Genomic DNA, 24779 nt, shown 5'->3' with positions numbered 1-24779 from the left:
TGTCCTTCTGTTCTTTTTGTCTTTTTTAAACATCAACTCTGGGTGTGTGGTGTACAATCTTCATTGCTTTAAAAAATTCCCTGCTTATTCTGGATGAAGAATAGAATAATACATGCTTCCTGCTTCATGGGTTGGTTGAGCAAGTCAAGATGAGGTTTGCAAGCTGTCCTAAGTCATGTCATAATCTCCCCTGCTGCCTCTGTACTGCACATCCCCAGTGGAAAAAGAAAAAAAGAGCAGGAAGAAGGTGAAGGGCTGGTGGTCCAGGGCAGCCTGAGACTGCCCTGCAGGTTCAGGGGGAGACCTCTGACAGGACACTGCCTTTCCTATCTGTGAATGGCCTCAAAGACCACAGGGGAGCATCAAATACTGGTACTGATAAAGAGTAATAGTCCTGCCAGTAGTAACAGTTAATGCTTCTCTGGTGCCCTTCATTCAGTGACCTCTAATCTCTTTGCATACATTGATTCAAGCTGTATGGGAGCTCTGAAATAGTTCAATATAATTTCTATTTATACATATATACTGGCCTATAATTTATAAGTATAATTAAATTAAACAAAGAATTCTCACTTGGAAGCATTAAAAGCTGCTTGGATTAAGTGTTGTTATTAAAAAAAGAAACCCAAACCACAGCATTTGAATGGTTTTCTGGTATGCAAATACTTCTGCTGAAGCTGAATGAGGAGGCTCAGATTTTTCCTTTGCTGTGTCCGGACACAGAAATTGTACAAAACTAATCTAAGAATCTGAATGCTTGAGTGTAAGAGTTTGTGTGTATGAATCATATGAAGATTATCCATAATGCTCAGCATTCTGATCACTCCCAGCAATTGTAAATTTTGTTAATTGCATACTGTGTGTTGATCATGACAAGCAGCATAGGTAGGATTCAAATATTCTCTTCTTCCCTTCCCTGCAGGAGCATATGTTAAGAGACATAATATTGATTAAGGACAATTCCTATTCAAAAAACGCAATGATTGTGTTACTAGTGTATTGTGTCCCTCTCTTTTAGGTTATTCAATACTTCAAGCAATTATGGAAAAAGCAGGACAAAATAGCTGGCAAGTCAGTGCCATCTGTGTGGAGAATTTTAACGATGCCAGCTACAGGCGGCTTTTAGAAGATCTGGACCGAAGGCAAGAAAAGAAATTTGTAATAGACTGTGAAATAGAGAGGCTTCAGAATCTCTTAGAACAGGTAACACCTGCTTTTAATGTTGCTGTAAACATGTTACTGAAACTCTAGATGAGATTGTGTTTTGTTTATTTTGTCAATGGAAGTGAAATTGATTTTTTTTTTTTTACTTCATCAGCCTATATTTGTATGTCCACTTGCCTGTTCTGCTCTCTTTTCATCTACAATACTTGTCTTAGCAGCTGGCATGTCATGGCAGGCAGCCTCTCCTTTCCCCCTCAAGACCTTGGTGGTGAAAGGTGCCAGCAGTCAGGGCAGCTGCACATTTGGTCCCACTTCCCAGCACCTCCCTGCCTGATGCCTTCTGCATCAGGGTCAGAGGGCTGCTGGAACAGCATGGTGTTGTTGAATTGCCAGTGTGTTCTTAGTCTGTACCTTCATGGGGGTAAAGCTTTGCTTTGTTTGAGGGGGGAAAAAGTCTATTTTAAATCCATTACTCTTTCTGCTTGCCAAATAGCAGAGGTCGTGTATTTCTAGCCATAAAAAGCTTTAAAATTATTGTTGCAAATATTTAAACTGATAGTTTTATCACATTAGCACAGGGTATTTAGGAACACAAAGAGCAGTGAATAAAAGTGTTATTGAACTGGGAAGAGAAATCAGGTTCTTCCATCAGTTATCCATGGAAACATGCTGCTGGGGAAAAAAATACTGGGTCAGACAGACTTGCCTCCACTGGGTAATATCTATACCAGTGTGCAGAGTGAATATCAAACCATGCTGCTCTGATGTGTCAAATCTATCTCTATGCAGTGTTTATGTGTAAACTGTTTCTTAAATAATGGAAAAAACAAATGATGCTTTAAAAGAAAAATTTTGCCAAATGACAAGAAAACAACTTACGGTGAACTATCTGCATCTCTTATGATCCCACATATTACATTGCTGTGTTGCAAGTTTACTGTTGCTGCTGCAGGAATTGCAGGGAATGAATGCCATCTGCTGGTGCAGGACTCTCTGCCACCACTCTGCTTCTCTTGGTTAGTGTGTTAAGAGAATTTTGAAGATTTTGTTGCAAAACCATTCATGATACATCTGCCTCTGAAGTCACTGAAAAATGAAATGTCATTTTTCATACAGAAATTCATAAAATAGCACTCATAAATGCATAAAATAGTACTCAATGTCATATATACATCAATTTTGCTTTCACTGGAAGGAGGTAAAGAGAGAAACTGAGAATTAATAGTGTGGCTGATTTAACAAGAACTTTTTCTATGACTATTGCCAAGAAAAGAACAGACAATGCTATATTGCTACAGATACTCGTTTGGCCATTGTATCTTTCTTTATTCTGAATGCCATTATGTTTTAACATATCCTTTCTACAGCTTGTAATAAAATCCTCCCACAGGTCAGCCTACATTGTAGTAAAACAGAACACCCATGCGAGGGTCTCCTAAATTACATTCAGAAAAATAATTTCTCCCTCACTTCTGTGTGTGCACATGATGTTACCTGATTTCTTTTACATGGCATGCAAATGTGATATAGAAAAAGTATGTTCTGTTACCACAACTCTTGAAGTACACCCACCATCCTGTGGAGGTGCTCCTACTGACTATCCACTCAGTTGCAAAGGAAAATGAAGTCACTGAGTACATGTTTGGATCTCACTGATCTCACGTGTACATTTTATTTTCATCCAGGAGCTGCTACTTATTTTCCTTCTAAATCGGCAGCTGCATAGTCAGTTCATACAGGTCTGGATTTTGCATGCCTCAAATCGGTAGCTAATGCAAGCATGTTAAGAAATAAAAATGGAGTTTGTGGCCACAACAGGCTGAATCAGACATGGTGAGTTTGTCTCACACCTCCACAGGACAAGCCTTAAAGCTAATTGAGGTTTTTCATTAACTGCACAGGGAGAGTTGAGGGTAGGAGTTAACACCTTACATGCAGCATACTTGTATCACTTTTAGGAAGTGATTTATCTGGCTACTGTCTAATTTTGGGTGGGATAAATTTTACCTAGGAAGTGAGCTTTATTTTTACTTGTACTTATGTTATTTGCTCCTAAGTGTAAAATCTGTGCCCTAAATCCATGCTACTGAAGTGAAAGAAACTGGCTCGTGGGCTTACAGATTTTTTGTTCACTCAGTAGTCACTGTCTATACATATCTAACATATACATATCTATATTTGCATGACCTAATTAAATTGGAAGTCATGTATATGCCTGGAGATTCTTTCCATCCTTCTAAAGTACCATCACTGTAAAAGCAGGAATGGCATTAGAGCCAGGCTAGAGAAAGTGTGCATAAGAGTTGCAGCTTTACTCTCCCCAGTGAAGGTTCTGGTCTTCCTAGACAGGCTGACCTACAAATGAGCCTGAGGTGCTGGGTTGGGGTTCCAATATGACCCTCAAAGACCAAATGCTGCCTTGAGGATGGGCAGTCAGAAGCAGTCTCAGAAACAAAGGATTTAGTTTTCAAAAAATGGGAATCAAGAAATTAGCAAAAATAAATTAGCCCAGTGTAGAAAATGCAAAATAACAGCTATTTGTAAAAAATCATTGAATTTTCCCTTTGCATGGGGGCTTTAATAACCTGTAGCAGCCAGGTAAGGTGGCTTCACAGCTTCACAGATGGACTAAAAGTTGGTGTGTTCTTCCCTGCATACACGGAGGAATTGATTAAGCTTCAGTGAGTCTAATTAACTCAACTTCTTTCTTGCCTAGTTCTCCTGTAATTGAGAGCCTAAGTTGTGACTATACTGTAATACTTTGCAATGTACAAGTAAATGTTCTGCAGAACATTTAGGAAAAGTAATTAAATCTCAGTAATGAGACCATAACTCAAACTGCTTTGCCCTTAAATCTGCGCTAATGAAGGGAGGGAAACTGGCTTGTGGGCTTGTGGGTTTCTTCTCAACGGACTGCCCATGTACATACACATTCACACTTCTCATGACTGTGTATCTCAAGAAGTGAAGACTGGAGGCTTTTCCACTGGCTGTGTTGTCAAAGTGAGCTAATGTGCTCCTCCCCTGCCCACGCCTGCTGCCCACTTAGCTGACCTGGTGTTTTCTGCTCGCTGCCCTCTTCACCTGCCAGCAGAGAAAAACAGCACCTTGCTGTTTCCTCACTTCTTGTACAACTTTATTGTCACCATTTCCTATTTCCTTTTGTCCCTATATTTCTTAGTTCATTAGTCTTTCTCATATATTTTCTCCTCTCCATGTACATCAGTGTGTGTGTGTAGAAGCTCCCCCCCCACACACACTCTGTATCTGGGACTTGTCTTCGCAGAAAAGTTCTCTCCTGGAGCCCAGTGATGTATCTGAATTCCAGAATTCCAGACTCCCCCCATGCACAACTAAGGATGTGCATTTTTTATCATGAGATCTTCCTTTTAAGTTTTATGTAGCTGTGATATTTTGGGCAGGGCCAAGTCTGTATTGCTTTTTGTGGTGAAATACAGAGAAATGGGGTTTGAATTTTGATTTCCATTCTAGAAAGGAATAGTAGGGCTGCCGTTACATTAAATCTAGAAGATGGATTCAGCCTGCACTCAAAGGTTTGTGTCTGAGTTGCTTGGATTGCTCCCTCTTGTCTTCATCACAGCAAAGGTTTCAGATCTCACCTCTGAAGGATATTCTGAGACTGTGATGGTTTTCTTAACAAAGCTGTGCTCATCTTCTTTGGTCTTGTTCACCCACACAAGACTGACTTGGAGGTATTTGGGAATATTTTGCTTGGTTTTGGTGTTAGTGTCCATGGCTCAGCTCAAAGTCCTATTTAAACATAACACTGAAGCAAGACATCCATTTCTGCACACTTGAAAGAGTTGTTGCCTCTATGATTAGTAAGAGAGACAGTGTCTTCAGCCTGAGTCAGCAGATCTCCACCTACACTTGATCATCTGCTGTAACTTAAGCCTACCAAGATAATTTTAGATCCTTTTCATCCTTTATTCTCAGGATGGTGAGAGAACACCTGATCTTCTTAACAGCTTAGAACAACCATAACCAGGAAGACCTTCTTGTTACCTGGAAGTGAAACTCATCCTTTACGCTCCTCTGGCAGATCTTACCATCCTGCATCCTGGGCTCTGAGAGACACCACACAAACACCAAGACTATTGCCAGAACTGTTTTGTTTACTTGCCCCCTTTTAAGTGGTGCACATGATTTGCCTTTGAGAAGGGCAAGCAGGCCTGCAGACATTTTATTGACCAGTGTAGTCCTGGTGTGTGGCTGGGGGTGGTGTGGGGCTAGTCCTGGACTGTTCCCTCTCCATGGCCTCTCAGCACAGCCTTGGCAGTGCTGGTGCTTGGGGCAGACCCACAGTCTGTAGCACAAGGGAATTCAGTGCTTGACATGACCACTGATGCTCACCTGCAGAGATAACCTCAAACTGGTGTGTTTCAGTGCTGAGCAGGAGCGCCCAGAGCAGTAAAATGAGATGGAAAGTAGGGAGCAGGGGGGTTGGAACTCAGTAATCTTTAAGGTCCCTTCCGATTCCAACCATTCTGGGATTCTGTGATCTTACAAAGATCTGTTCCATGTCAGCTTTCCACATAGCTTTCAGAAAGTGTGTTTCCATTTTGGAGAAAGCACATCTGTACTTAGTGATTATAGAAAATTTCTTATGCTTAACAGAATGTGTTCTAGAACCTTGTAAGTGATGTCACTAAATCTGATTCCCAGTTAATTTACCTAGTCCTTTGTTTCATCTGTTCATACACAGCCATAAAAAAAAGTGCAACAAATTTTCAATTCAAAACATAAACCAGGATAGTCCTTTATTTGTTTGCATAAGTGACTAGAAACAGAGGCAAAGCCCCATTTTCCTACAGGCATGAAATTAGGGGTCTTTTTACCATTACCTTTACAGATTACTGGGACAAGACAGAGAAACGGAGCTGAAACAAAGACATAGAAAGATAAAATTATATCTCCACAGTTTTATGTAACAGCTATAGCTTATATAGCAGAATGCATTTCTAGTGATTCATCTTCTGTCAAGGACCGTTGTGTCCTTGTTTACTGACATCCCTTTTTCCATGGCACTTTCAGCAGGTGGTCTTTTAAAAGCACAAAAATATTCTGTTTGAATGAAAGGATGAAAGTCAGGGAAAGGGATGGAAAATTCTTTGCTTCTGTGCCTCTTCTTTACAAGCAGTGTTTCTAAAATGCTCCCATGAATTTAATACAAACAACTTTCTGCTTAAGATGAAATGAATGCTTGAAGCCCATTGTAAGATGATTTCCAGTTCCTTCCAACTAAACCACTAACACTGGCAGCAAGCTGTACTGCATCTGAGCAGCCCAGGCCAAAGGAGTCATTTGCCACATACGGCACAGCAAGAAACACACAACTGTTCATTGAGAGTTTTGCTTCTTTTCTTAGCCTTTCTTTTCATTTTATTTTTCTTCCTGCCTTTTAAAAAGAATGTATCTGTTTGCATTTTTGCTCATTCGGTGAAAATCAGAAGTCAAGTCAGCCTAGGGCTGAAGGGTATTTCTACTAAAATTAGAAAATTATTACTTTAAACTTATATGTATTTACTGAATTTCTATCTGAAATGCAGAATCCAGGCTTCAAAATAAATATGCTAACAAAAGCAATGAGGGTTTATTTATTACTGAGAAAGCTCAAACAAAACTAATGCCACACATCTGTTTAAGCTGAAGTTATGAAACCCCAAGTCAGGCATCCCAGTCTAACAAAATCATTATTTTTAATTTTTTTCCCACTGAATTTTATTTATATTAATATTTATCACTTAATTTATACAAGTCAAATCTGAAACAATACAGAAACTAAATATAGCAGGTGGAAATGGTGTTCAGAAGTACTAAAACAAGTGATCTCCCTCTGGTTTTTTATTGACTTTGTTTTTTTCCTAGTCCACCTCTTCCACAAGCATCATAAAATTTTTCTTCCCAGATGTGTACTTGCTGAGCAAGAAAGAAAAGGCAATTGCCATGGCTAAAGGAATGTGTGGAAGGTGTCAGTACCCATGTGCTGACTGGTAGCTGTCAGACAGGAGCTGTAAGTGTCCAGGTGCTTCCTGTCCTTTTGGTGGCTAAAACAGATGGGTCTCTGTTCTCTACCCAGCAGTCAGGATTAATAAGAATTGTACAGACTTAATGCCTTAGATGTGTCTTAGAGATATTGTCTTCCTTTCAAATATAGCTGAAATATGTGTTAAAAAATATTTTACTGGAAAATTAATAAACAGACCCAGAGACAGCTCAGTGGCAGAAAAGTGATTTCCTTAGGAATGATGACAGAAAATATATAGCTAAAACCACACATTTAAGGAAATGCCATGGTGCTCTCTCCTATGTTGTACTTGCATTTAATTAGTTGGGATACTTTACCTTCAGTAAACACACACTGTAGATTTCTTCCATTATTTCTTTGTTTGCTGTTTTGCAAGCAATGCTGAAGTGTAATAAAACAATGTGGTCAGATTTGAAGACTATCACAGAAAATAAATTTGAAGATTTCAATGAAAACATATTTTATTTGTTCAACCACTGTATTGGTTCTTTTTACTTCTTCAGAGACTAATAACCCTTTTTACTGGAGAGGCAAACTGTCATTTGCTCAGCCACAGCTGATATCACAGCTATTTCTTATACTTTATTCAGTAGTCAGAAATGTGTTCAGGTATACAATGCAGTCAATTCTCCAAACAGATTTGATAGTTACACTGAAAAGTGTAAGCTAGGAGTCATTTAGGTCATGAGGAATAATGTTATTAACTATAAATATTTTAGCCCTTTTCTTCTGGTCTTTCAATATTTTTTCTTGTTGCTGTTAATCTATACCAAAAAGACATGCAAAATTATGTAAGGAAGATTTCAAAAGCTTGAAGTGCTGAAATTGGAAGTTAACAGTTTTGTTCACCTGTCCCTTTTTCTGACAGAATTCTTGTTGTCATTGCATATTAAGCATTGCAGAGCAAATAAGATACCAGAAGGAAAAAAAAAAAAACTGGACTCCTAAATTGGTGATATTTGTTTTCATACAGATTTTGGAGCTGGTTTTGAAATTCAGACTGTGAAGTACTATCATGAACAGTTCTATTTCACAAACTAAGAGAATAATTGGGATTGAAGGTCACCTCTGAAGATCACTCTTGGTGCCCAAGGGGGCAAGCTTAGATCAGGTTACTCATTTGGCCTAATTTTGAATGCATCCAAGGATGGAGATCCAATAACACTCTTATTTCCTGTTTCACTACTTGACTACCTCATAGAAAAAAAATAAATTCCTCATGTCTAGCTGGAATTTCTTGTGTTGCAACCCATGTCCCTTGCCTGTAATCCTGTCATTGTACACCTCAAGGGAGAGTCGGGTACCCTCTTCCCTCCACCATCCCATTGGGCATTTATTAATAATTGCTAAGATCTGCCTAAAGTATTTGTTCTCCAGGCTGCTCCAGTCACAACTCTCTCAGCTTCTCCTCATATGACAGAAGCTTCAATACCTTTTGGTGTTTCTCTGGACTGTTCCAGTGTGTCCATGTCTCTTTTGTGCTGGGGGCCCAGCCCTGGGCACACCATTGCCGATGAGCCTCAGCAGAGCTGAGCCCAGGGGCAGGATCACCTCCCTTGCCATGATGGCACTGCAGTTCAAGAGGCTGTTGGCATTGTCTGCCATGAGGGTGCATGACTGGCCCATGGGAAACTCAAACCAGAAGCCCAGGAGCTTTCTGGCAAGGCCTCTTCCTCTCCAGTGTGTACCCAGCCTGTCCTGCTGTGCTTGGTGAGTCAGGCTGAGAGTCAGGCCATGAAATAAGGCACAGATGTACACAGATGAGCTCCTTTGATTCACAGCACTCTTTTTACACACCTATAGACATCTCTTGAGGTAGAAATACCTTATGAGTGACTGAACTGTGTATCATCTTGCACTGAGCCTTGCAAACCCGTAATGTGCTTGCATGAGAAACAGCCAGAAGGGATACCGCGGTGATCGGATCAACCTCTGTGCTATATGGTGTGACTGCATCTAAAAAAGTCCTTCAATAAACAGATGCCTCTCCAGCATTTTGGTTCCTCATTCTGTGCTACTGAGTAGTCTGCTTCTTCTTCCTTAGTTCTGATAGCCCTCTCAGATTTTTACCAGAAATTCAATTTAATTGTGTCTCCATAATGACCTTCATGCGAAATTCAGCAAAGCAAGCTGAAAACACAAGCTAACTGTAATTGCATTTACCTACCTTTATGTTTACTTCTTTCTGAAAGAATATTGCTACTCCTCCTTTCTGTTTTCTAGGGCTTTTCATATGCAGTAACGTGTCAGTGTTTGTTTCTATATTTATACAAACAGATATGTCCATAAACACATCCACATGGTGAGGACTATATTCAGAAAAGAAATGTTTCTCCTTTCTGCATGAATGGCAATGGATTTCCTTTCTTCTTCCATCTGTAGCAGCTCCGTCCTCTCCCACTGTCTCCATCTGACAAAGTTGAAACCTCAGCATCCTTTGTGTTCAGAGCCTTCCAGTGTCCACTGTGAACAGCATTTTCTTCTGAATTTTGCAAAGTGAATCAGTTTTGCTGTCAGAGATCATCAGTCTAGCTCCTGGTGTACCAAACAGGCTGATTCCAGTCGGTTTTTTCCTTCATCCTGGTCTCCCCAGACCATAAGAATTAAATAGGATGTTTCCCAGTAGATGAGCACTTTTCTCAGCTCTGTCAGTGTTTTGTATCATCAAGATCAAGCCTCATTGCTCATCCAGGGCTTATTTGCCTTTAAACACAGAGGTGAAAACTGTTATGGAGCATCTGGCACAGATTTAATGCTTCAGTGTACACAGCTGAACTGATACATAATAGTAAAAAAAATTACCATTGCCCTGTGTAGTATTAAAATTTACACATGGATGTAAAATTGCCACAAAGTAGTAGTATCATTAATCTTGTAAAAACTGCAAGCCAATAAACTCTAATTAATAATAGCCAACAATTGTTATTAACAAGCAAAATAGGGAAGTAGCTGCCCAGTGTCTGGAATGCTGTTCACAGCTGTCTAACTAAATCAGTTGTTCAATGTGTTGCTTGACACCGCTGATTCCTCAGCCTTAAAGAGCCTTGAGATATGTTGCTGAGAAATATCATGTTATGTGTTTGCACTGGAAGCCAAATCTCTCTGATAGACAAAATGGAGCAGATTGACACAGCAAGAATTAGTAGTAGTAGTAGAAGAATAATTAGTAGGACTAGTAATAGCAGCAGTAGTAATACTAGTAGTAGTAGTAGTTAGTCTTACCATCAAAATAAAAGCAAATAAATGTGTGTGTGGAGAAAAGTACAGAAGCCAAGATATTCCCCTCCTTCTTCATCTCCTCTCAATTTGTCTCAGGAGTGCTAAACTTGAAAAAGTAATGTTTGACTGTGGAATTTCTCTAAATTGATCAAGTTGTCAATTTGGCTGGTTTTAAAAGCATTTTTTTTCTCGTCTTAGTTTCCACTGTGTCTACTAACTGAAGATAGCACTTGTCACTTTTGCAATTAATTTAAGTTAATAATAAATTAAAACATGATACTTTGCAATAAATTGCAACATAATACAGGAAGGCAAAAATTAACCAGACACATGAGTTACACAGAGTACTAGCTCCAACATTCCTGCTTCCCTGTTTTTCATGAGCACAGAAATGTGTTGGCACAAAGGATCACTACCACAACACAGATCAGTATTTATCAAGAGACAGCATGGCTTTTACATGTAGTTTAGTGGCATAATGTAGATTTCTTTATCTCTTGTTTCAGAAACAGCATGGACTGTCTGTATTTTTCCCCTACGTCTATTAGATTTGCATGAATAAAATGCATGTTTAGTTGTGCTCTCACAGAACCACAGGAGCAAATTATTAGCCAAAAAATTTGGCATGTGTACTGCACACAGTAGTATGGGCTAGTAGCAGCATTGTTGGACTTCATAGCACTTCAGGGATGTAGTAGCAGTTCTCTGCATATCTCTGTCCCAGAGGGAATGGAAGATTCATAAAGTGCCTTTTCTTCTTCATTCTTTATTCTCCATGCCTTTTTTTTTCTTTCCCTAGAGGTCTATGGAGTTGCTTCTAAGCAACACTGGCATGTCAATGCAAACTGATAGTTCTCCTTGAAGGAGCCAGCCGCCAGCACTGCCACCAGCAGTTTCCTCACCCTGCAGAGCCAGGAGGAGCTCTGCACAGGCTCCTCTCTGTGAAGCAGCTGGGATTTTGCACACAGTCCCACACTGCAGAGTAATAAGAATGCATTTTGTTACTGCACCACACAACTGATGAGGTTTGGACATGAGAAATAAGTTATTTCAGTCACTGAAAGAGCAAATAGGCAGTAGGAGACAAAGGATGAATATGAATGATTTAAAAGATATATGAAGTGACCTTCTTCTTACACTATTCATCTCTTTCCTCACTTCCTTCTTCCTTGCAAGTCTCCACATCCTATTTAGTATAGGGGTAGGCTTTGAAGGCAAAAATCTTCAGCAGCAGAAGGAAGCAAATAACTTTCCTCAGGGCACTGGTTAATGACCTCTGAGCCACCTCTCCAGGTCTTCTTCCCAAGTAGCTTCCTGCACTGAGCAGGGCTCTCTGCTTTGCCAGCTGCTGATAAGCATGGGGTCTGTGTGGGAAGCATCGTTCTCTGCCCAGCCATGAGAGGGGCAGGTGTGCACAGCCCTGTTCCAGCTCAGCACCTGCCTTCACAAGAGAGACAGAGCCACATGTGCTTTGTTTTCTGCCTTTTTAGCATCCTCTCTAATAGCTGTCCATCCTTTCCCCAATAAGAATGTCCTTTTCTGAGCACTAGTTGTTAAAATTAGTCTTGTTTCTCAATTGCTTATTTTATGGCTTTGTGAAAGATTTATCCTGGGTTCAGATATTGTGTAAAATCCCACTTTAGTTGTGGTTTATATCATCACCATTTCTGCTGCAATATTTCAGGTCAGGTCTCAATCTTCTGTCTTTAACAAGTCTCCACTCTTTCTATATTGCATTAGACAGCCTTCATTTTATTGCAGGTGTTCTTTTTCTTAAGGCAGTGTATTGTGACACAATACCAAAGAGGAAAACCTTTGTTAAAGTCCAATTGGTAATGCACAGCTATCACCCTTTGAAGAGATTTAACTGAAAATAAGTCCTTTTCACTCCAGCTGTACTGACCTCCATCTTCTGTAAATCATAACGAGGGACATTTCATGCTACAGAAGCTAAGCATTATTTTAAAATGAGTTATGTGCAATATCCATTTCACAGTAGTAGAGAACAGAAGATGACCTGGGGCCAGATTCTCTGTTCAGATGCTGATGCAAGTTTGCAAATGGTTTTATCAAAGTCAGTGACCTTGCCACACACAGGAAAAAAAAAAGAAAATAATCAAAGCAGACACTGGTAGCCCTTCTTTCCAATAGTGGAACAGTTTCTGAATTTCCAAACCAGGCTATTGTTCAGCTAAATTGAAAGAACAGTATTGTATCATAAAGTCAGAGAGTTGTGTCAAGAGCCCGAGTTGGATCTCACTGGCCCTGCTTTTATCAAACTTTGAAGTCAATGTAATTCTAGTTACTTTTGATGACCACTGGCATTCTGAAATCAGAATAAGGCATTTTCATAATTCTGTTATAGTAGATCAGCAACTAAAAATTCTCACAATGAACTGTTCTTTTTTAGTTTCTTATATGTATATGCATTATATAATGTGATTGGATCCTAATGCTGATTTGGGTTTTTTTGAAGTACACCATTCTGCAGACACTTACATAAACAGTAATATTTGGGGGGAAAAAAACAACCAAACAAAATTGTGTTAGATTCTGAAATAAACTTGATAGCCTAATGGCCTTAATATCTCACTTTTTTTTACTCTGTTCTGTTTCATTTACAGAAATGAGATATTCACCAATAGTGTGACTACATGGTAATATATGGAATGACTCTTGTCTTCCTTGTTAATAGCAATTTGGGAAGCAGACTGTATTTTCTTACTCATTCTTCTTAACACGGATGATTATTTAATAATTTCTTCAATTTTACAAATGAAAGTATAAAAAAAGCTCCAATTCTAATTACTAGTCACCTTGGTCATTGAACTAAAACCTGAAAAGCAATGTGCAAAAGCCACTGCATCATCCTGCTTACACCTGCTCTCAGCCTTTCCCAAAGAAGCAAGGTTTACCCTTCCCAGCAGTTTCTTCCTAAAATCTCCCTGAGCAAGCTGAGGTCACCCTAAACTCCCACGGTGACAAAAGCCAGGTACACTGTGTCTGTGTGGTGTTTAAGAAGCCAGAGAGGGAACACAGAGTGAAACCAAATGTTTAGAATGTGTAAGTGAGGAAGTACTGCATAGCCCATAAGTGTTATTGTGCATAACATGTAAATACTGCATACTGCCCTGGGTTGCTGGCACTGGGACAGCTGTGAATCAGAGCATCCTGAAGCAGGGAAGAGCACAGCTACCCATGCAGAGGGTTCCTCCTGACCTACCATGACCCTGACCTACTGGATCTGCAGTTTCCTGGTGTTTGACTGCTTGTGTGACAGGCACAGCCCAGCTTTGATGCCTCAGCCCTGCTAGGTTTCACAACTGGCCACAGTGAGAAGCTGTGTGAAGCTCCCTGACAGAGCCACCAAAGGTCCCTGTGGCAGCACTGCCCTCTCTTCCAGGACCTTGCTTTTGAAATTAAGGCAGTTCTGACTGCTCAGCCATGTGCTGCATGAATCTGTCACCTGCCTCACAGATGCTCAGGGCCTCTCTAAGAAAGTGCACCCCACAGGAACACAAAGTATCTCAGCTGGAACATGCTTTTTTTTGCAGTCATTCTCCTGGTTCCTGAGTTTCACATTAAGATGATGGACTTGGACTTAAAATACATGAACTGGTTTTTATTTGGATGGTGCTAAACAAGATGTGCCCTGAAGTGTAGTGTGAGTTCTGAAATACATGAACTGGTTTTTATTTGGATGGTGCTAAACAAGATGTGCCCTGAAGTGTAGTGTGAGTTCAGTCTGGTGACCAGGTTAGAGGGAGTCCATTGTAAATCCCCGAAATGTATGCAAGGGATGCCAGCTCCTTAGCACCAGCACTTGTTGCACAATCTTATCCCACCAGCTGCCTTATTTGCTAATGTAGATGTTAGACAATGCCACTTTGCCTTCCCTCTGGGCTGTGATTGAACTTGGCCTTTTGGTCTGAATTGACAGATGCACAAGGAAGTACCTGGGGTTTTTAAATGCCCCCAGACTTAATGAACTTCTGTAGCAAAGGCTTTCTGGAACACTCTGTCATCTGACAAAATCTGAGGCCTGTTTTGGCTTCTGGGTAATACCTACTCTTACATTGATGGAATTGGTTGAGGTCTCATCTCAAAACTTTAGCCACTCTTAACCAGTTAAAGCACAGAGAAGGAGAGTGAGAGACCTCACACTCCAGACTGAATAGCTGTCAAGCTCCTTCCCCATTACAAAGACACTTGAGTTCATTGGCTCAGTGTCTCTCAGGGCAGAAATGCAGTGAAGCAAAAGGGGGTGGTTCAGGTAGCAAGAATTCATATCCTGGTTTGTAGATCATACTCTGCATCTTTGAGTATTTGAGAAAGAAAGGTGACAGCATGTCTAGTTTGGATATTCAAAACTATGACATGTTCACAGAAAACTATTTCAGTAAACAGGCACTTTTTCCCAGGACTATAACCAATTCCCAGTTTTCAAGGTCTGTGTGATCAATAGCTGTAACACTTTCCAAATTCAAAGTCAGAATTGTACCCAATCTTGGTTGAAAATAGAAGCCATTACTTTGTCGCAGACATCTTTCATGAAAAATCCTTTCTTAGGATTTTTCCTTGTGAGAAGCTGCAGTTTCAGTAACCAAAGTAAACAATGGTTATCTGCTGCTGTGGAATGCAACAGGTAGACCCATGATTGGTCTCCTGTGGGTATTTAGATTTCTTGACCACTCATGGCAGAGCTGGCTCTTGCTCTGTCTGAGACACAGATCTTTGTTATTCATTCTTTTCTATTCTTAGCTTAGCTAGCTGCTGAAGAAACCTTTTCCTTTCTATTGCTTTTTAGTATAGTCTTAATGTAACATATATCATAAAATAATAAATCAAGCCTTCTGATCATGGAGTCAACATTCTCGTCTCTTCTTCATCCTGAAAACCCTTGGAACCACAGTCACATTACTTCTCTTTTCTGGCAACATAATCAATATTTTTAGGGTGAAATTAATCTCAGTTAACATTAGGCAAATAAAATGTAGGTGTCTGCATCAGAGCTAATCCCCATCAACTCTTTGTAGTCAATGCAGAAAAATACACACTTTCAGGGCACAAGCTGTCTAATTAGTTTTACACATGTGCTTTAGAATAAGCTGAATCATTTCCTCAAAGTGACTGCTCTTACCACTGATTGTAAGGGAAATTAGGACAACTCTGTGATATATAACTGTGTACTTGTGTCACTCACCCAAAGAAACAAGTTTTGAGAGAATACAATGAAAACATCAAATTTCAGGTTTTTCAAATATGTTATGTATTATTCACATCAAATCCAAGAATTCTGCAGTAGTATCTACATGCATTTCCTAGGAACAAGCAGAGAAATAAATCTCAAAAGGAGATTTGCCCAAGATGAGGGTGAATAGATTAAAAACAGATCCAAGGAGAAAGAGTTGGGAGATGTTGGAACTAGATGATCTGTAAGGTCTTTTCCAATTCAAACCATTCTATGATTCTATGATTTTATATTATGTCAGTCCACTTAATAACTTTCAGGTTGTGATGTAGTATTTATTTAAAAATGTAATTTTTTTTACCCTATATCAGTTTCCCTGTAATGAGGAGGTAAATATTATATTACCATGCACTGCTGAATGAGTACAGACGTATAAGCTTTACTGGGATCAGAGATCATAATCCTGATTGGGATCAGGGATCATAATTCTTTTGAAGCCAGTTTCAAGCCAGGACTTGAAAATTTTTATTATATGGGAAAATTCATTACTTGAGAGTATCCGTCTCACATGTGTTGAGCTTGTAATAGGGAAAGTGACTTCTCCATCTATACCACCCCCAATAAAATGTCAGCAGTTGTAATAAATCACTGATCTGGGAGTTTTATTAAGTCTAAAATTCATTTATACCAAGGGTAACAATCTGGCCATGGCTTGGGTGTCTAGTGTCTTTTGTGATTTTTTTAGGCTTATGTTTTGGTTTTTAAATACAAGCACTTTAATTGTAGACTATTGTCCTGGTTTCAGGCAAATTTAGGAAGGAAATCTCCAACGGGGGTCCCTCTAGAAAGCAAATTCAAGCAGTCCCTCCCCCGCCTGTTTGGGAGACATGAATCTCTTTCAAAAGAAGTGGAAGAAAACCATTTATTTAACAAACAAAGTATTCACAAAGATGAGAAAATTGATAATATTAAACAATGGCACCTCTCACTGTTCTGAAGAGATGGCAAATTCAGAGTCCTTTTTATAGGGTGCAGCTCAGCTCGCTCAGTCTCTTATCAGAGCCCCCACTTTGATTCATAAATTCTGCACTTATTTTAAACAAAAAAGTAAATCAGGGGGTAGGCTTTTTAGCTAGTGTGACATCTCCTCCTTTTGAATTTGTATCCCCTAGATAATTGCTCTATTTGGTAAAATAGTGTATACTACAGTAACATTTTCAACACAGAAGGCACTCAGATTACCAGTTCATTACTTTACTCACTGTAATTTTAACTTTTTCCCATTATTAAGCCCCTGGAAAGTTACATTATTGCAAAAAGACTCCCAGCCTAATATTACCAGTGCTATATATTTCAGTTTATATCTAGCTTTCTATGAAAGCACCTTTATAGAGAAAACAGTATGACATTGTTTTTCCTTTTTTGTCTTATTTCTCTCCCACAGATTGTGAGCGTGGGAAAGCATGTTAAAGGATACCATTATATTGTTGCCAACCTGGTAAGATACTTTTCTAGAATTATACCCCTACTCGGTAAGTGAAACACTCAGTTTTACTTTGAAGTTATAGCACTTCACACAGTATTTCCCATTTGTCTCTAATATGTGCTTGTACATAATACATTCTTTATGATGTGTAAAAGAACTTGGGTTTCTTATTGCAGCTATCTAGATATGAAGGGCACAGCAATATAGTAAGTAATATTCCTAAATTTTATCAAAATCAAAGTAGGAGAAAGAACTGATACATATATCTTGAAGCTGAATTAAACTAGAACTATAATGATTTTTGACTCATCTTTTTATTATTAGTAACACAAGAATTTTAGAGGTAACTTTTATACATTCCCCAGGGAACATGTATTTTCCAGTAAGATCAGCTATTTCCAGTCAAATTACTACTTCAGTATTTTTACTTTAAGGCTAAATTGGACATTCACACAGCTAATGTTCAGAAGAGGGCAAAGAAAGAGCAAATGCAGTATTTTATTATTTAAATGACTCATTCTTTAAGCCAAAATACCTGCCTGGCAAAGCACAGTGAATGTAGGACAGAGTATAATGCATGCTTTAAACTGTTTGCTTTCTACTCACCCTCAAGGAATTTTAGTTGACGTGAAATATTTTATTGTGCTTTGCTGCACTTGAACCTTCACTTAGTACCACTTCAGATTATATTTAAAGCCTCAGGTGTTTCAAATGAGACATCTGTACTATTAGGTCTTATAAATTAGATTTTTCATCTTTACAATTTTATAGTTCCCTAAGTAATTTTTCTCATGTAAAATAGTTGCTGTAAACAAGGAACTGGATGTTGCAGTAATCTGCTAGTGAGGTATGCAGTGGAGACAGGCACATCTGATCTACTTCAGCAGGGGCACACTTTGTTATCTACTGTCTGTTCAGTTATGTGGGTAATATAACGTCCTGATGCATCACCTTTTATAGCTAGTGTCAGTAACCCTTAGGACATCTCTGTCCTTAACAAGTGCTTTTCCCCTGGGATATTCAACCCTTACCCCAGTACCCCACAATTTTTTTTTCCTAAATATTTCTAGATTTTCAATTGTATTTTCACTGATAAGTATCAATCAGAGGAATTTAAGAAAATTAAAATAAGATGCCTCTGAGCTAACCTTAGACATAGCAGCCAGGAAAGGAGAAAGATTTATGCTTGCTTCTTAGTGCTTTAACAGTTTGTGTTGTGCAGTTTGTTGAAGTTCAGTTCTGTCTCTAAAGGCAAATTCCAGTAAAGAATTGTGCTGAACAGATTAGCCAGAGAAACCAATAGGTCAGGAGATATATGTGCTTTATCTTCTCTTTCAGTGTTGGGATTCACTCTAGGTTTTCAATATGTAACAGATCTAAGAGCTACCACAATCCTTTTTAATAGAAGTGTTATTTTGATGTTGTTTTCCTTGCACTAACAATGAGATCCTCATGTGCTGTCTCTGTCTTCTGATGTCTAATATATTATCTAATTTTCAATCTAAACAATGAATACTGGAGTAAATGTATTTACAGAGTAGGGTTGTTCATTTTTTAACATGCAAAAACAAAAAAAAGGATGCATTTTTTAAAGCATTAGTACAGTGCTTATTCCAGTCTGACAACTTTAACGGAAATTGGATTAAGCCTTTAATATTCTGCAGACATTTTTCAGTTTATTTGCCAAAGGCACTTCTTTAAAAACTGTCTGCCATTCCCAACAATGTGTTGCTTAGCTGTCAAGACCAACCTAGTAATAATGTGGCAAATCTATTTCTTGGCTTTTTTTTCTTTATTACACAAATGGAAGTTATGAATGAAGGTTCAACATTATTTCCTGGTTTAAAATTTTGCCTTCTAATGGGATCCTGCTGTTGTGCATTCTTTCTTCTGACATGCTGACCTAGAACAGATTGGACCCACAGTGGCGTAGGAGGGAAAACAAAATCTTAAATTGATTTTCTAGGGATTCAAAGATATTTCTCTGGAGAGATTTATGCATGGGGGAGCCAATGTGACTGGATTTCAGCTAGTGGATTTCAGTACCCCAATGGTAACTAAGCTGATGCAGCGCTGGAAGAAACTGGACCAGAGAGAATACCCAGGATCTGAGACCCCACCAAAGGTACTCCCCGATCTGAAGCACTACGAAAGATATCACTCCAGTGTTCTAATTTCTGAATAACATTGTTGAATACATGAATGAAGACTTTAATATTTAGGCAGAGGAGAAGGCAGTTGATCTTACTATTACTGGCTATTAATCATGCCTATCCTTACATTTATATGGTGGAAATGAAAACTGCAACACATTTTGCTGATGTACTTAAATGTCTGTTGTCACTTATTCTCCAGCTTCACCCCATTACCGACATTTGACAAAGGTCAAATGCTTAACTGACAAATTAATTTCAATAAAATTTACATTAATTAGTCTAATTATCTAGATTTTTTGGAGTGCAGATCTTTCCTGACAGATTAATTCTTCTGGATGAGATATTACTTTAACTGTAAATTTGCTACCTTTAAATTTTCATATGGGGTTTCCTCTGGAAATTTTCCACCTCAAAGCCTCATGTAGAAATCACATGCAGGCGTGATTTTAAAGTTAAATCTCATCCCAGAGTTCTTCTATCTTAATCCTTCACAGATTGATAAATAATGTTTCTTAGGCATATAATTTTCCTGGCAGGCAAATCACAGCAGAGCTGTAAATATGACCTCAACAAAGTAGTTCTGTTATTATATGCACTAATGCATGCCAGACGTGCTTGAAAATGGGCCCCTTTGTGCTGGGCACTATGCAAAGATAAGCAACCAGCCCTCCCTTGGCTGGGACATTGGTAGTTTGGTAAAGTCTAAAGAGAGCATCAACATGGGTATTACAAGACATAGCTACAGAATTCAGTGACACTTCAAAAATTTGTGTTAAAAAAAACCCAAAAAAACAAAAAGAAACAAACCAAAACCAAGGGCTTGGAATGAAGACTTCCCAGTTACTGGTGACAGAAAAAATTCTACCTATAGGACACCTTGTGACAAAAGCAGGGTTATTCTGTCTGCTTCTGAGAAGTCAGCATGATTAATTGGAGTCACACATAATTCATCTCGGGATAACCAAAATTTGAAGCTATAAAGATAAATCATGTTTCAGAGACCTTATAATCTGCAAGACAAAGGAAAGGAAGGAAATTAGATTTGAATAATGGAATTTGAATTTTGGGAGTTAGCATGCATATCAATAGCAGCCCTGAGCATGTGAACAACTTTTCCTGATGCATTGTTTTTATCGGAGGACCATACTGAGAAAGCACCCCTTTGTGCTTTATGTGGCTCCAGGCTAACATCTGCTCAAGACTTGTTCTAAATGTTTCCTTTGGCATGTTATCAACCTAGAGCAGTTGCTGTAGTTAGTGTAGAATCAGACTGCTCAGGGTACCTATCAGGCAGAGATCCAACACAGGTTTTCCAATAGGAAGAATCTACTCTTGATCTTTCCCAACAGTTCCAGTAGCCTGAATGCCTGCTCATCAGCTGCACATTTTTTCAGGCTTTGTATTTGTTTTTTTTTTTTTTCTCAGTGAGTTACTGTTTCCTTTTTTTTTTTTTTTTTTTGAGTAAGTTGAGTGGATGGGGTTATTCCCTATTATATAAGTCAAGTGGAAAAAAAAAAAGGAAAAGTACTTGAATACTTCAAGTTTAATTTGTTTTCTTTTTAATTAATTCTTAAGATGCAGATTTTTCTACCCTTAGGAAATACAATTTTAAAGCTGTACCTACTGGAATGTCCTACATTTGTCCCTTAGACAAAATTGCTTTTGATTTTGAGGAGAGCTGTTTTCTAAATGAAGGTATAGAAACAGCTGCATAATGAATCAAACTAGAATTATCTTGAAACAGCAGATTTTTTTTTGTCAACTCTGAAGGGCTGTTTTTGTCTATCTATTTAGTATACATCTGCATTGACATATGATGGAGTACTCGTGATGGCTGAAACTTTCCGTAATCTTAGAAGACAGAAAATTGATATTTCAAGGAGAGGAAATGCTGGTGATTGTCTTGCCAACCCTGCAGCCCCATGGGGTCAAGGAATTGATATGGAGAGGACATTAAAACAGGTAAGGGGAGGCTTTGTTCTAGGGATCTTTTAAAATTTTTGATACCAGTTGCACGCTGTATGACTTGCAAAACAATATGCACTAGGGTAGTAATAGGAGAGGGAAAATTATTTTTTACTTGGAAGTTGCAAGCAGATTGGACTGTTCAGGTTGTTCCGATTTGTAACTTGGAATGAAGGCCAAGAGGAACTACTACTATTTGAAGGTACTGTTAGATCTTTTGAGATAGTTGAGCTTCCTCCACTGTACTGCTGAGTTCATTTGTTGCTATTGCAAATAACCTGGCTGTACAGTATTGTCATTTAAGAAAAAAGGTATAACCACATAATATAATCTTTCAAATATGTTTCTGTCATCTTCAATAAAAGTTGACTTCTCCCAGGGAAATCGGTTTTTTTTTCTTTAAAAAGAAATAACCCAGAGCTATGGGTTATTTCAGGATTTTGAATTCCTGATGAATATGGATACCTAGAAAGTTCCAGATCTCTGTCAAGATGATTTAGCCTTTCCTTTGAATGGGATAGTAACAAAAATAAAAATCCTGCAGTAGAATTTAAATCATTGCAAATGAGGAGACTCCACTCAGGAGAAACTGTTGAGAAAAAGTGACTGCTGACAGAGCTGGCAGCTCCGTGCCTGGAAGCCAAGGTTTCAGTCCTGGAGAAAAATCAGCAGATAGAAATGGACAGAGGGAAAGAGTAAGTGATTTCAAGCCACATCCTGACTCTTAGGGAGAGAAATAAAGCCTTATGTATGCTTCACATATTCTGTGCAGATGCACAGATCTGTAACAATTGAGAGAAACATTAAGTCAGGCTTCTGTGTTCAGGCAGACAGCATGAGACTTCAAATTCTGCCAGAGGTTTTCATGGCCATATCCTGGTAAAATCAAAGCCATCAGCAATATGGCCACGACTTCTTTGGGACAAGGACCACAGCTTGGGTATCCTTCAGCGACACAATAAAAGTGCTGAAAGAAAGAAAAAGTGTTCTGGTTTCAGCTGAGGCACTGGTGGTGGGAAACTGCCACAGCCAATTGTAAGGCTTCACATCTGTCCTTCTTCATTCTAATGCTTTGAAAACACCCTTTTCAAGCCCTATCCATATCAGCCCTGTATTATCTTCCCTGATAGTAAACTGCTTTGCAGGGGCTAAGGTTTTTGTCAAGTGGGAGTGGGAGCTAAAAAGACACGTGAGCTCAGGCCAGACTTCCTTTAGGTTTTTTCATATGAACCCAGGAGTGATGAGAATAGTAAAAAATTTATTTCTCTTTAGAACCTGCAGCTGGAAGGTGTTGATCTGCACAGCATGAAAGAAGGGAAGGTCCACTTTGTGTCTTTGTTAGCAGTTAGATACTGACATATCTAAGCCTGTTTTGAGCATGGTTCAACAGGAAAAAAGAATATAAAGAAAGCAGCCAACTTTATTTCTTTGAACTGTTCTACAGTAGGGTTCTTGTGGTAATCTAAGGATGTAGCCAGGATAACTTGTACTGCTCTGTGACATTTGAAGTAAAAAGCATAAGACTGGATCTTCACAATGGTTTTTTTTCCATTTGTAGGTTCGAATACAAGGTTTGACCGGAAATGTTCAGTTCGACCACTACGGTCGCAGGGTCAACTACACCATGGATGTCTTTGAGCTGAAAAATACTGGCCCTCGGAAGGTATGTGCTGACATTGCTCTCCTCATACCATATGAATGAGTTGTGTATGATGAAATGGTTATGCAGATTTATATTAAAGTGGACTCTGCAGTTGGAAAAGGTATAATACACTGAGTACATGGATATTTCAGGTGAAAGCAGTTTTTAGCTGCATTTTCTACTAGATGCTATGATTCAGTGCCTCAAATTGGGGAACACAAAAACAAGTGTGCATCTTGGAGTGGTGGGATGTCAGTCAGTCAAGCATACTAATGAATATCACTTGGATGACATGTTGCTAGGCTGCTGGGTGCAAATGGTCAGAATTCTGAATAGTAGATATTTCTTGTATCTTACCCCAAGATTTCTGTCTTGAAAATTACTTGCATTTTTAAGCAAGTTGACTTGTACATTTTGTGCAAACATGAACCATAGGCTGTAACTAACACTGGGCTTTTAAGGGTGAAAGGACAGAAGAAGAGAGAGGAGGAAGAGAGAATGACCTGAATACTTGAATTTTCTGAAATTTATTGCAGTATCTAATCCTGTGTGCTTGATTGGCTTGGTTGCTTGCAAGCAAATGCACATTAATACATGTCTAAGCAGATCCTTCATGACTGAATGCTCATTATCACTCAGCCCTATCACTTTGAAAATATGAGCTTGGGTACTTTGTTGATCCTTTCTCTTCTATGCTGAAATTTGTCGATTTATCACAGTAGAAAACAAATAAAAGCAGAAAACGTACTCAAGCTCAAGGATTTTCTTTTTTTTTTTTTTTTTTGAGTCATTTTGATCTATTTTGCTTATGAGGACATCAGAAAAAGAAAAGGGGGAAGGTGATGGTGAATAGGGTACTCATGGCTGCTTGAGTAGGGCCTAAGCAATCAAAATTGAGTTAAATAGTCCTCTGCTGTTGGCCAGAGGTGACAAGTGCAGTAAATACTACCAGGTGAACTGTGTCTCCCTGGAGACAGTTACCTGCCACAGAGCTGAGAAGGCAGAGTCCTAAACTGCAGACCCAGAGCAGGATTACACATTTGGATGAAAAAATTGCCACTATATCACAGTATAGAGTTGCAGACCAAAGCAAAGCATGTGCCTGCATATAAGGCCTGTTGGTGCAGTTGTCTTTTGAAAGTGTGACGGATGGCTGAAGAATTAATTGGGAAAGGTGAGTTTGTCTTTCCTCTCTTGGGAAGTCTGCTGTCTTGTGCCAAAAAACGTGTCTGATCTTGATACCAGCCCTGCTTCCTTCCAGTCTCCGTGCCACACCATTGCCAGCCAGGAGGATATATGGGTGGCTGGGGTACACTGGAGGAAACAGTTAATTATGCCCTTTCCATCCCCTATCCCCTCTTGTACTGGAGGAAAGACAAGGTGCAAATAGATGTGTTTAATTAGGTCACAACTTCAGTAACTCATTAGGGAATTTACTTGTCAGCAAACTTTTGAAAAGGGTTGATGTTTCAAGCTTTGTCACCTGTTATGGGAGAGGTGTCGGTCTGGCACCACTGCAGGGATGTCTCCTTCCTCTCTTCTTGCCTGCAGTTTGAGGGGAGGGTGATTGCAAACAGAGGAGCTATGTTTGAGCTGTGCTAGAGGCCCAAGGAGCTTTTCTTACCTTTCAGTCATGCCTCTCTGCTACTCCTGAGTCTTCACCTGTATTTGACATAACAAGTCATAACAGCTTTGACAGATCTGGCTACTCACAAGAATTTATTTCTCATGTATTAGATAGTGCTTTATATGTGATCATTGGACCAGTTCTGTAGTCCAGCCTGACAAATCCTATATAATATGTGAGAAATGACTGTACTTGATTGAACTAAGAGGCCTTCACTATTAATGTCTTCTTCTCATGTCCAACATACCATGACTTATGAGTCACCCAGCTGCCTTTCCAG

The 24779-nt window shown here is 39.1% G+C and overlaps 1 protein-coding gene across 9 annotated transcripts in view; it reads left to right on the top strand.

Annotated features, from left to right (window-relative positions):
* The window catches only part of GRIA4 (glutamate ionotropic receptor AMPA type subunit 4), a 216771-nt gene that overhangs the window by 124847 nt on the left and 67145 nt on the right, over positions 1 to 24779 (top strand). For all 9 annotated transcript variants that reach the window (XR_011680261.1, XM_071434182.1, XM_071434177.1 and 6 more), the window contains 5 exons: positions 1019 to 1203; positions 17068 to 17121; positions 19076 to 19234; positions 21060 to 21227; positions 22789 to 22893. Coding sequence is in view for 8 of the 9 variants with exons in the window: in XM_071434182.1 (XP_071290283.1) it covers positions 1019 to 1203; positions 17068 to 17121; positions 19076 to 19234; positions 21060 to 21227; positions 22789 to 22893 (671 nt within the window). In the remaining variant the exon portion in view is untranslated. The remainder of the gene's footprint in view (positions 1 to 1018; positions 1204 to 17067; positions 17122 to 19075; positions 19235 to 21059; positions 21228 to 22788; positions 22894 to 24779) is intronic.

This window comes from Agelaius tricolor, unplaced genomic scaffold (assembly GCF_023055355.1).
Source record: "Agelaius tricolor isolate 1412-34295 unplaced genomic scaffold, bAgeTri1.0.p SCAF_9, whole genome shotgun sequence".
In the NCBI taxonomy this organism is placed as follows: Eukaryota; Metazoa; Chordata; class Aves; order Passeriformes; family Icteridae; genus Agelaius; species Agelaius tricolor.
The sequence above is the reverse complement of the archived record's forward strand: the minus strand, read 5'-3'. Positions and strand labels throughout refer to the sequence as shown.